This window comes from Pollicipes pollicipes, unplaced genomic scaffold, assembly GCF_011947565.3.
Source record: "Pollicipes pollicipes isolate AB1234 unplaced genomic scaffold, Ppol_2.1 Scaffold_6138;HRSCAF=7277_pilon_pilon_pilon, whole genome shotgun sequence".
NCBI lineage: Eukaryota > Metazoa > Arthropoda > Thecostraca > Pollicipedomorpha > Pollicipedidae > Pollicipes > Pollicipes pollicipes.
In genome coordinates, this window is record NW_023596818.1 from 3,554,091 (window position 1) to 3,567,682 (window position 13,592).

The following is a 13,592-nucleotide window of genomic DNA, read 5'->3' on the forward strand; positions in this document are numbered from 1 at the left end:
GGACATCACGCGCGCCACACTCAGGTGCGGTTCGGCGAAGCAGGCCTCTCCGCCGCCGTACGCTCCGAGTGCGGCCGCCGGCGCGGTTGGAATGTGACGCACGGGCTGACGCAACCCTGCCCGGGGCCTGGCGGCGGCCACCGCCGCCGACGTCCGGCGGCTTCTAGTCGCGAGAAGCAGGATACCAGACGTCAGATACGAAACGAGCGGCGAAGGATGCGATGCGCCATGCCGGAGAAATACGGGAGGCGAAAAACAAGACGCGGTCAGCGCGACGCCAAGAGGGCCACGCCAGACGCCAAGCCTGGGAGGCGAGGCGCGAGCCACAGCACAGAGACGTGCGGGTAGCGGTTCTCTGCACCACCAGAAGGCTGCGATCGGGTGATACGGCTCGGTGCTGCTAATCGAGGGTTGCTGGGTACGACCATGTAATACGACAGCCGCACACGGCGGTCGGGCAGTTAGGGGCGGGAGTGGCGCGGGGGGGGGGGGGGCGAAGGCCGCACGCGGCACAAGTACACGACGGTCTGCGCGTGTTCACGCTGCTAAGCTCTGACCGTGCAACGCCGTAAGAATATTCGGCACACCATGACGGGCAAGGAGCACAAAAAATAACATGATGCCGTATCGTCATCGCGACGAGTAAGAGGCAATAACAAAGTTCTGGTTGACCATGTCCCGACCACGCGATACGTGCATGGCGCAGTGAAACAACCCCCTCAAACGGCATGTCACGTGAACAACAGCCGTCGCCGATGACGACCGGTGACTTACCTGGAACATCGTAATTTTCAGACGTCACCGCTCACGACGCCACTGCCCAGGCGCGTCATTTTCTCCCCAAATCCCAGCTTCAGTAAATGCGCCGCGAGTGGTGTCGGATTCGAGCCTGCTTTCAACATGGCCATGCAGGGGGCCGCAAACGCCGCGGCGACGCCCGCGGAGCGAATGGTCGGTGGCACCGCCAATTTTCCCCTACCTCCCACGTGCATCATGTTGTCATCCCCAAACAGCATACGCGGTGACAATGTAGCGCCACGCTTTGGTCCCCACAAATACGCTTTGTCACAAGCGCTTTGGTCCCGACAAAAAAGGGCGGGGCACAAAGCCCGAAGACAAAATGGGAGAGCACGCACACATCAATACTGACGTAGTGCACTGAAATGCCCGACGGTTCACAGGTAACGGGGCCACGCCGTGGCGGAGCAAACGCGCAGGGTACGCCGCGAGGCATAATGCGCCACAGCGGCGGCCGCAGGTCTCGGCGCCGAGGCGGCAGCCGTACCCGCCCGGGTCACGGCGCCGGAGGGGCGGCCGTAACCGCCCGGGTCACGGCTCTCAGGGAACGGCCGTACCCGCCCGGGTCACGGCGTCGACGGGGTGGCCGTACCCTCCCGGGTCACGGCAGACAGAGCGGCCGTACCCGTCCGGGTCACGGCATCGACGGGGTGGCCGTACCCTCCCGGGTCACCGCACGGAGGGGGTGGCCGTACCCGTCCGGATTACGCCACCGAGGGGGCGGCTGTACCCGCCCGGGTCACAGCACAGAGGGGGTGGCCGTACCCGTCCGGGTCACAGCACAGAGGGGGTGGCCGTACCCGCCCGGGTCACGGCACACAGAGGGCCGGTCGCGGTCCGGTGGGGCCGCGGGCCGCGACCGATGACGGCACAGCGTCCGGGAGCGAAGTCTGCGGCACGGGCGCACGTGCCGTGACGGCATGGGAGAGTCAGGTCACCGACGGCCGCCATTCGCGAGAATGTCCACCTGAATCACATCCGTTTGACTTGGACCGGATCCCGACGCGTCAGTGATAGCACCGGACGTGGCTACGACCGGCGCAGGCATATCGGCGTGTCGACTTGACGCGTCGTTGTCAAAGCACCGGGCCGCTTTGGCCCCGTGCGTGAAACGAATATCAATGACACGGAACGTCCGCCCAGACCCGCATACATTGACCCTGACCGGATTACGAGCCGACGCCGAGTGACAGCAGATGAAACAAGAGCCGCGCGCTACACCAGCCGCGATCCCGCCGCAAAAGGGCCGGCACTCTCACTTCTGCAGGGGTCGGAAACCCACTGGGCGTGAGGGAGGGGCGAGAACGGCGCGCGCGTGGCGGTGTCGGCCGGCCAGGCCGGAGGTCGGAATCGCCAGACGATTGTTCGGACCTTGACCCCGGCTGGGTGGGCCAGCGGGCCGCTTCCTGCTGCTGGACGCACCGGGTGAGCGTGACGAAACACGGGCAGCCGGACACGCAGCGGGAAAGTCGGTTGCGGAGAAAGGGGCTAAGTTCTCGTGCCCCTGACAGCACCCTCGAGCTTCTCCTCCCCACCCTCGCACCAGCGATGATCCCATTGTGTTGCCGGCTTCCTAATCAGCGGCATTTCCCCACCCCGGAGTTCCAGTCACAACCCATGAACATTGTCTTGCCCTTCTCTGTCACACTCTGGGGCTATTTCGACACTGGGAGCGACGCGGCGCGAACTGAAGCCGACACTGGCGGCTGCGGTCGAGTCTGGCCACGTGCCTTTGTTTTGACCACAGCCTGTACGGAGCGGTATGCGTTATCGTCACATCGCTGCATTGCTGGTAATGCACTGCAATAAACCAGTATGTCTTCAGTCGCTTTCACAGCGACTGCACCGCAACCAGATCCTGAATCAGGTCTTCGCAAAATATGCATTCCGCATCTTGCGCTCGCCGCACCGCGTGTAACACGGAATGGGACATCAAGATCAACAGTCAGAGTCTAATCTGTGCTCAGCTGTGGCACGCGCCGCGCCGCGCCGCCCCACGCCATTCCCAGTGTTGTTTGTAGACCACCCTCCCTAATCAGATACGACCAAGTCCGATACCTGGCATCGACCTGTTCCGTACCAGCCGTCCCCCCCCCCCCCCCTCTCCCGCCGGCTGACGCGCGCACGCAGCGACGACCCAGTGCAAGCGTCCGGCGACTCACGACGGCTGAACCCTGCCGCGGGAACCGCGAGGGTTTGAGGGGGCCGGGCGTCCAGCATTGCATCTGGGCGGCGTCAATGCAATGGAACCCGCCAACATTTCATCGCGTGACATTTTATGACATTTACGACATGCATGACATGCAATGCAAAATCAGTATTTTACTACCTTTCCCGAATGAAAATTGGATTTCAGTATGCGAGATTGCTTGCCAAACCTGGGGATCTACTGACTTAGTATTCCCACCACGCAGCGCCGGATTCGGCCTCCGGGCTGGGCGGCTTCGGAGATCCAAGTCCACTTCGGTCGAGAATGTCGGCTGCTCGGCGTGAAATGACCTGCTGAACAGCTTCAGCTTCGGTTCACGGATCAAGGCGGGCAGGACTGACGCCACAGGATGTGGGGCGGTGTTGCCCAAGCCCTAACGGTCCGAAGATGGGGCATCGGATCCCACGACCTTGACTCGTATCGCCAGGGCCGCAGCCGGATTTGAAGGACCCGGCAGCTCTAGCCACCCGACCCGACCAGCATCACTGAGTGGCCAACGTCTCCAAATGGCAACATGCGGTCCGTAACAGGAGCCGCGTCCACGTTATTGAGGCGCGCGTCCATGGTCCGGTAACCACCAGACGCTTCCTGGATTTGGGCGCTGGACAACAGGTAAGTCCGTCGAGGGGATGGCGCACTTGTTGACGTCACCTGCTGACGCCTGTGGATTACACTTTAAGGGCTTTAGGCTAACACGAAGCTATGCATGATGTTTCAGGCAATGAATATGGGGCCCAAGTGAGGTGCGTGCTAAATAGGTGCTGTAGAAGCGAAATCCTTGTTCGGTCGTCACTTAATTCGGGGTAGCGCCACAGCTTAGCCAGCCATGACATGACAAATCACTAGAAGATCCTGGTAAATAACGCTCATATCAAGCAGCAACATATCAGGGGGCACACAAAAACGGGGCTCCTTAGTGCTGTGATTGGCCCGACAACATGTTCTTTTACCGAACGAATTTCGAAACAAATAAGGATCTTACGCTTACGTGTTCCGAGCGAAGTCAGTGCTATGCAAATTTTGAAATAGTGCTTTAGTTGCCATTTCACCGCTGATGGATACCTTACAAGAACTGTTATAAATACGGTCATGGAAGTTGCAAACTTTTTACCTCATTCGAAGGAATTGGTCGCGCGTTTCTTCCCACCGCTATGACGCAAAACTCAATTTCAACAGCCTCACCAGGCGGAAGGGTCAATTGCCGAATAACCGTTGGAGACGCTGGACAGTTCAGACAAGTGGGCGATACAGCCCACCACGTCCGCAAGTCCTGCCTTCATTCGCTTTCGCGCGGGCAGTCGCAGCACATCGAATGTGAAAATGGGAGAACATTGAGAGGGAAAGTGGACTGAGGCTAGGCGTGACCACCCGCCGTGACTGGCGGCACGCCCAGACGGCCCGCGTCGGCGCGCGGTCAAGACCACACAGCAGAGAAGTGCATCTGAGTGCGACTAAAAAGCTACATGGTGCTAGTAGCCTGCCTACAAGCTTGCTCTCGGTCAGGGTGTACTTTCCTACCTAACGTTAGAAAAAATCATTGTACACCATTCGTCGTGTTTAAGGCATGACATATCGTAAATAATCTCAAAACAGGTAGAATCATGCTCCTACCTTCGAATTTCAATAACTTCGATGGCGGGCCCCCGAGCGCCGCGCGCACCGCACCGCCTGGACTCCCCAGCGCCGTTTCCGCGTTGCCGTTGCGTAAATACAATATTTCTGCGTACCAAGAACTGTACAAAATGTACGGGACCAAAGTAAACCATTCGTCATGTTTAAGGCAGGACAACCATAACCTAACTGCGAACCATAAAAATATTTACTTAACATAAACCATATCTACCATAACCATATTTACCATATAAACCATATTAACTGCGAACCATACTATAAACCACAACTATAACTATAAACTATACTATATAAACCATACTATAACTATAAACCATATTTACTGCGAACCATAAAAATGTACCGGGACAAGGTAGCAAGAATCCATGAAATTTGATCCTCGACGCCAACGGGACCATGGGTTGCAGGGGGATTGGGTGGGGAATGTAAAGCAAAATGAGAACGTGGCAGCTAAATAAAAGCTCACTATATGGCACCTATATATGGCATGGAACATGGATGCCAATGAGATGCTGGGTTGAAGGGGATATAGGGTGGGGAGGTTAGGTTAGGTTAGGTTAGGTTAGGTTAGGTTAGGTTAGGTTAGGTTAGGTTAGGTTAAGTTAGGTTAAGTTAGGTCAGGTCAGGTCAGGTCAGGTCAGGCTAGCTTAGCTTAGCTTAGCTTAGGTTCTGGTCTATTCTCAGTTAGGTTAGGTTAGGTTAGGTTAGGTTAGGTTAGGTTAGGATACGTTCTGGACTATTCTGGCCTGCGTGTTTCATAAATGTACCTAAACTCGATAAGAAACGATTTTGGTTGCTTTATTATTGTGACCTTGGTCCCGTACATGTTTTATGGTTCTTGATAAGCAGAAATATTGTGCTTTCGCAACAACGTAGAAACGGCGCTTGGAAGTCGAGGCAGTGCGGTGCGGGGCGTGCGGCGCTCGGGAGCTCGCTATCGTATTTATTAAAATTCGAGGGTAAGAGCATGATTCTATCTGTTTTGAAATTATTTACGATATGTTCCGCCTTAAACACGACGAATGGTTTACCTTGGTCCCGTACATTTTGTAGAGTTCTTGGTAAGCAGAAATATTGTATTTACGCAACGGCAACGCAGAAACGGCGCTGGGGAGTCCAGGCGGTGCGGTGCGCGCGGCGCTCGGGAGCTCGCCATCGAAGTTATTGAAATTCGAAGGTAGGAGCATGATTCTACCTGTTTTGAGATGATTTACGATATGTGCCGCCTTGAACACGACGAATGGTGTGCAATGATTTTTTCTAACATTAGGTAGGAAAGTACACCTACACCCTGCTCTCTGATGAATTTTAACTCGTTATACCAGCTTTTCACAAGCAAAGGCAAACACGGACCATGAACAGGGTGCCGGTAGTGAAATGGTTAACGCGTCTGCGTTGACCGCTGCGCGTCTGAGAACGCAGCGGTACGGGGTTCGATTCCCCGCGGTACCCGCACCCTCTGCCAGGGTGCTAGGCGGGCGACGCCATAGAGCCTCAGCCGCTGGATGAGTCGTAAAGCCCCAATGGCGATGACAACGACGGAACATGCACCTCGGGACTTCGCATGCATCACCGACGTCACTTTAGGTAAGCGCGCCGTGTCGTTATCCAGAGGCGTTCGCGACGCCGCACCCAGGCGGCAACGCGAGTGCAATGCCAACGCATCACAACGCACCGCGTCGGCGGCGTTCCGCCTGCTCGGGCTGGCTCGCGCACCGCAGGGAGGACGTACCGTTCTCGACTGTACGCCGTCATCGGTGACGTAGAGGTGGTGCGACTCCCAGCGGCACAGGTATTTGGTGTTGAGGAGCTTGCTGATGAGCGTGCGACCGTGCACCACACGGCACACCTGCACGCAGCCGTCCAGCACCAGCCGCACCTTGGCCCGGCACGCGTGGGGCCCGCCAGGGTCCGCGCGGATCGCCGCCGCGTAGTTGGAGTCAAACGAGGTCTGGCGCTTCTGCACCGGCACTTCGAGTGCCGCCGCTGTCTTGTCCGAGATCAGCTCTACCGAGCGGTGGTGGTCCTTCTGGTCGAGGCGACGCTTCAGAGCACACGCCGCCGCCATGTCGTCGACTGGTCCACGCGCGCACCACCCACTGCTCGCGCCCCGCAACTGCCACTGGCCGCAGAGCGCCCCTGCCTTCTGCTGTCGTCCGGCCGGGCGCCAACGCGCATGCGCGAGCGGCAGCGGGGGAGAAATTGCAGCGCTCCGGCTGGTGGGTGCCGTCCACTTTCGTGCACGCTCTCCGCGGCGCCTCCGCGGCGCGAGCTGCATGCATGTATCTGCGCAGCCGTGTGTCAGGGAGATGTCGGGATTGGGCGGAACTGGGCTGGCAAGCTGCAGACAAAGCGACGGGCGGCTGCAGCGGCATGCATCCCCGCGACCCAAGAGTGGCCTATTTATTCCCCGGATTAGAGATGTGAACTAGAGCCGCACGGAGAGCTCAAGGGGCTGGTCACAACAGAACACGCACTATTTTCATGGAACGGACAGAAAGCTTCAGCTCCGGAGCGTAGCTTTTCACCCCCACAAACACTGTATATCTGGAGGAATCTCACTCCAACAACGTCTTCGTCGAAACGCTCTAGACCAACTTCTACAACAATAAGTGCCGTTAACTAGTAGTTTTCTCTAGGGCCCGTGCGAAAGCCGAAACTTGCAGAATTATTTGAGCAGAACACACACACGCTGAAGTCAAAGTATGCAGGCACTGGGTGAGCAAATGGCAATGTGTCGCGGTTTTCTATGCTATTGTGCATTGACCGATAAAAAAGTCGCTAGGTAGATATGGTCCCTAAAACGAAGTGAAAGGCAAGTTGCTAGCTTTGGCGACATAAATGCGACAAGGTTCAACCCGAAGCGTCTCAGATGTAAACGTGCGAGATGTTTCTACTATTATGGATGTTTATAAGCATCATATTCAACTTTGGTAATATTTCAGACCTCGTAGCATGGGTGTTGATCTCTCAAAATGTTTGGGGGGAGGGGGGCAGAATCGTGGAAGTTTCCGTATGGGACAAGCACAAGAGACGCCAGATTTCGTGTAGATAGTTTCTGGTCAGTATATATTTACATATATAGATGTTTTTGTGTTATATATATATATATATATATATATATATATATATACACTTGCTACGTGTTATTAAAAACCATATGTGCGTCCAAAACCTGCACACCTGGAATCATGGTAGTTTGCATCAGCTTCCTGTAAACGAACTACTTTTGTGAAGCAGGAGTGCAGTTACACCCTTTCCAGGTTGTCGATTTCCTGAGCTGATTGGGGAGGCGGACAGCGTCGTTAAAGTCGCCGAGAATAAGTGCAGAGAATGGCTGGAATTTTGTTGGCCGTTTTCCGCCCACTCACAATTTTTCCCAATTTCTGTGGCTCCTGCACTTTGTTTTCTTCAAACTTTCGCATCCTCGTGCCCTAGCGCGCAAAAAGTAAAAGCATAGGAAATTTTTGTGCAGAAGCTCACTGTTTGATCTCGTTAATCACGTGCATGCGTGTGAATCCATTTTAGAGCTATAATGATGCACAGTGGTTGTTGGCAATAACCTTCTCTGCCCCGACAAGATTTTCCTGATCGATACAATATTGCCAAAATTATCAGAGCTGCGAGGAAACACATATCTTAAAGTTATGCAACACAAACAAGGGGGACAGGAAGCAAAGCTTGGTCTAGAATTGTCTTGGTCCATGGTCAAAGTGGAGGTGAAATGTGTTTTGCTAAGTGCACATTTGCCGGGATCGGTGCGTCCTGTTATTTTGAGCAGCGACTTGTTTTATTTGTGGCACTCTTCACTAGGATAGAGTTTCATTTGATTGTTTGCTTTTGCGCAGATTCTCCATTAAACAGCGCGCGTTGGAACAAACCGTGTGTTGAGATAAATGCGATGGAGAAAAAGGATCACCTTGAAGAACGCGCGGCTTGAGCTCGGCGCTTATCATGGAAACAGCATTTGTCTGTGGTACGTGATGGCTTGATTTCAAAGGATTCATGTGTTGAATATTACTATGCTATATTGCCTCGCCTTTACGCAGAATGTAGAGTATTCGGCATCTCACGTGAGAGCACAAATGAAGTGAATGAAAGGAGGCGCGCTGACATCAAACACCAACCCAGTTTAGTTTGTTCCGCTCATGTCTTTGAGGGGTGATCAATGAACTGGTTTATTTCAGCATGCAGTTTTGGGCATGCATGTAGGGAGGACTAGGACTGACTGACACCAAATTGTATTTTCTTCTCAAGGGCAAGATCACCGTCAACATCGGAGGACAGAAGCAGGCATTATCGAAAACAAAACCACAAAATGGGCTCAAACAACGCAGACATGTTCCGCATATAGCAAGCTCTGACCGGCATTGGCGGCCTAGAAAAAAAAAACAGTTCCTTGCAGGACCTGCTGCATCCCAAGAAAATGCGAGCCGCAACGCGTACGCCATTCAACGCACCCGTAATATCACAAGCAGAGTGAGGCCAGCACCTTCCACACTGGAATGGCAAAACATCACTCCATCACAAGGTTTATTGCGTCATAGGAGATCCTACACCCAGCGCGTGCACCGCCAGTAATGCACTTGCTATGACATAAAATGAATAAAGGCAATAAGGTAGTCTCCAGCGACAGCAAAATATCACTTCATCTCAGGATGTGATGTCTGACGGGAAAATTAGACGCACGGCACGCACATAACGGCAGCGCACACGCAACACCCGGAAGTGAATGCCTGGAGCAGTGCAGGCAACACGGTCTGCACCACGAGCAAGCCTAATGCCGCCGTCACCTCACCGTGGCTCAGTTGTAGTCTCTTGCGAACACCATCACCACCGACCGAACGTGTTCACTGCGCCACAGACAGCTTAACCTCGGCCTCGAGGTTGGTGAGTCCAGCAGGTGGCCATTACAGCGGCGTGGTTGAGCCGCTCATGGTTGACGGTGGATCAAAACCAACTCTGCACGCGTAAGAGCAGGCTTGAAGGTCCGCTCAGCCAAGCGGGCTGAGAATCCGCTAAGTTAAGCAGGTGGTCGCAGGGGCCGTCAAACTGAGACGGAGCGGCGTGGAAGCAACCGTCAAGACTTCTCCCAGCACCGGCCCCTTCAGCAGGGCCGCAGCGTCACCTGAAGAAGCCAGACGAGTGCCTTTCTTCCGCACTACGTTCGCCAGCATTCCCGGTTGACTTGGAAGCCGGTACTCGTCCAGGTCGCAGAGCTGAGCAGCTTCGGCTAGCGCCTGGTCGCCCGCTGTGAGGAGGGCGCGCTCAGCCGCGGCCAGCGTCAGCCTGTTGTTTTAGTCAACGACTCTCAAGCATTAATCGTCCTTCAGCTCGCACAATCTGCACTTTTTTAGCTACATCGCAGTTCACTGCAATCCACTCATCGCTCGCGTTAGCCAGCGCAGAGTGGTGCAAGATGTTTGCAAGACGCAAAATGTACATCCAGTTAGGGCTGCAAGATTACGAAAGATAAGAGTATTTACGAGCTGGGTATATTGATGTTTGTCTAAAGCTATTTGTCGTCCGCTCACCGTTCACTCACCGAGCCGTCATCGCGCACGTGAATTTCTTATGCTCGTACCGGGGCGTGGTGTAAGTCTCTCAGCGGCCAACCCAAAAGAATACAGACCGTCACACGTGGCCTGTGGCCTGTTTAACTTAAAACGCTGCTGCACGGGGCCAGAATTTTTTGCTCTTTTTAGAAAAATACAATCAAGACACTTCTTTGGTAGCTTGGTATCTCCAGTCCGTTTATTGCAGAAAAGAGGTCTATGGAGGCTATTGTAAAACCCTTACTTGGCGAATATGAGAAACACCTTATAATTTTAAAGGGCGCAGGAAACAGGGTTCGGGTATCCTAGAGCTTACAACAGGGAAGCAAATCTGAAATTCTTTAATGTCGATTTATTTCGTGTATATTCATGATCAACTGTCTCAATTCCAATGCTCCGACCATCACTGAATTGAGGTCAATACCTTTCAACACAGACCATAAATTCTGGATTATACCGTTCTTTCTTGGGCACTGGTGGAGTGCGAAATCTCTGTTTAGATTAGTCGACCTTCAGTATACCAGAATGCTATACTGAGATGAAAGCATCAATATATGCGTTTTGAAAACATCGCTGCCTTTTTATGATATGTTATCATGTACACATTTGGGCATGTAAAAATGTTTCACATTTAAACCAGTACTCATGGTCATAAGTGAACAGGTTTGAACACAAATTGGAATGAAAATCCAGTGGCATAAAAGATAGGCAACGCTACCAGTCTCTAAAAACCCCGTTAGTAAACACAGCGAAAACGATTTGCACGCCAGGTTGACGTGAAAACAGATGAAAGTTATGAAATGAGGACAAAGTTTCGCTGTCTGCGTTTGATAAGATATATGGCCGCTCTTCTGGTTATCTCAGTTGGTGCTGCGAGATTAAGAGAGACAAGGCTGAGTCTTTTCAAGCTGGTTATATTTGTATTTGTCTAAGGCTATTTTTTTCACCTGCTCAAGCTTTCTTGGGACAAAATTTTCTAGCCGCTTCGCAGCTTGGCGGCCTTGGTCGCCAGATAATGCGGGAAATTTGCATCAACTCACCAAATCTTAAACCCGAATCTCTGGAATGGGCCATTAGCCTTGGATACCTGTAAACTAGCTATTTAAGGTCTGTCGCATATTAGATGTTATTAATGACATACGAATGAACACTGCCGAATAACCCATTTTCAAAGGCATGCCTGTTGTAATAGGGCTGCTTTCAACAGTAAATAGCCCAAAATACCCCAATACAGAGAGAGAGAGAGAGAGAGAGAGAGAGAGAGAGAGAGAGAGAGAGAGAGAGAGAGAGAGAGAGAGAGAGAGAGAGAGAGAGAGAGAGAGAGAGAGAGAGAGAGAGAGAGAGAGAGAGAGGAGAGAAGAGAGAGAGAGAGAGAGAGAGAGAGAGAGAAGAGAGAGAGAGAGAAGAGAGAGAGAGAGAGAGAGAGAGAGAGAGAGAGAGAGAGAGAGAGAGAGAGAGAGAGAGGAGAGAGAGGAGAGAGAGGGAGAGAGAGAGAGAGAACATCAGGTGATAGGACTAAGGAGCAGAACATGAACTTGCCTGGCTAGAACACTGCAATAACTGATTAAATGCCTATTTTTACAGCCAGTTTTCTTAAGGCAGGTGGAGGCAGACATATAAAAGGTAACCCTCCACAGGACGGCCGAATCATCACCTGCGAAACATGGCGTCCTGGCGCGTGCCCAGGTGACCCGCGTAACCTCGGACATTCTCTCGCCTGACCCATGAAAGTCATCCGTTACACAGCTAAGGGCCAGGCTGGGAACTCCCTGCCGCGGCGGTGGTGGTGAAACGGCACTGTGCGCCCGGCGGCGTAGTGACGCCATGCCAGCGGGTCTTCTAAATCCGGGTGGCAAGCGTGTCAGCGCATTGGCCAGATCTCGTCGGCGGCTCCTAACGGCGCCATTAGGCGGCACGTACGACCTTGACCTTCATGGCGCGTTCTGGGAGCATTCTATTGCGGTTGTGTTTGAAAGGGCGTGATCCGGATGGCAGGGTCTCATGGGCGGTGAGCTCCGCGCGGCAACCAGGGCGAGGCCTCAGGCGTCAGCCCGGTAAGCGGGTCCACCGCCGGCTCACCGTAAGCCGGTGGTGGATACCCAGATTAGCTGTGAGCCCCGCGGCGCAGAAGCATGGGCGCCTGGAAACGTGACGCGCCGTTTCAATGGCTTCGGTTTCACCCACCCACCCACTTGCACCCATCAGAGCCGCAGGGTGTCTTCCTGTGGCATGCTGCCATCTGATGACCCGAGCCCAAGCAGTGGGGCAGCGGTCCTCGGCGCGGGCCCAGGTGAGAGCGGCGGAGGGCCAAGCGGTCCTCTCGCTGACTGAAAACCCTTTGGACATCGAGCAGCGCGTGACAAAGCGACAGCCGCTGCAGCAAAACCACTGTGATGATGCGGTACGAGCGATCGCACACTGGCGGCAGGTGAACTATCACCGTCGGACATCTCCGCTGGCCGTCCCATACCGGCCGGGCGGCTGTCGACCGCCGTCAGACATCTCCGCTGGCCGTCCCATACCGGCCGGGCGGCTGTCGGCCCCCGTCAGACATCTCCGCTGGCCGTCCCATACCGGCCGGGCGGCTGTTGGCCTCCGTCAGACATCTCCGCTGGCCGTCCCATACCGGCCGGGCGGCTGTCGGCCCTCGTCAGACATCTCCGCTGGCCGTCCCATACCGGCCGGGCGGCTGTCGACCGCCGTCAGACATCTCCGCTGGCCGTCCCATACCGGCCGGGCGGCTGTCGGCCGCCGTTAGGCGGTACCGGCAGGCGCTCGGGTGCGGCGACCGACGGACGGCCTCGCCTCTCTGCGTACCCGCCACATGGACCCTCTGACGTCCCTGCTCTTGTGCTCCTGTGTTGTTCTGGCCCCGATGTGTTCTGTCCTGACTGCGACCAGTCGTGCGCGGCTCAATGTTGACTTCGCAGGTACGCTGGACTGTCTTTCTTTCACGTGTCTTTCTTTCTTTCACTGTCTTTCGTCCCGAAAATTCAGAGGAGAGCTTGCCCCTCGAGTCGCCTCCCCGCTCTGCCCGGCGATTGCCGTGTGCTCTCCATGCGTGTTGGCCATCTACGGGGAGTAGATAATGCTAATGGCTCTTTTCTCCCCAGCTAATATTCGCAGCATGCGGTGATTATTCAGCTCCTCCTACACGCATGGAGCACATGCCGCTTTATCGACACAAGTTTTGTGACGTATGGTCGTGTTGCTACGTAAAGAACGGGGTCGTCAAGTTTCTCTATTACCTTTGAGGCATTCGAGGCAACAAAGCGAACACAAACTAGATTGCCTGTTATATACAATCGGATTAACAGATGGCGTGATCACTCCATTGCCGTGGCCTGCGGAAAAACCAGACCGGACGATAGAAACAAACCTTTTTCGCGTGCCAATAC

The 13,592-nt window shown here is 54.3% G+C and overlaps 1 protein-coding gene and 1 pseudogene across 1 annotated transcript in view; both read right to left on the reverse strand.

Annotated features, from left to right (window-relative positions):
* Positions 1–6,747, reverse strand: part of LOC119105673 (C-Maf-inducing protein) — a 52,159-nt gene extending 45,412 nt beyond the window's left edge. The window contains exon 1 of the mRNA XM_037229141.1: positions 6,372–6,747. Within this exon, the coding sequence (XP_037085036.1) occupies positions 6,372–6,707 (336 nt within the window). The 5' untranslated portion in view covers positions 6,708–6,747. The remainder of the gene's footprint in view (positions 1–6,371) is intronic.
* A 2,910-nt stretch (positions 6,748–9,657) lies between these two features.
* Positions 9,658–13,592, reverse strand: part of LOC119106075 (guanine nucleotide-binding protein G(o) subunit alpha-like) — a 10,686-nt pseudogene continuing 6,751 nt past the window's right edge.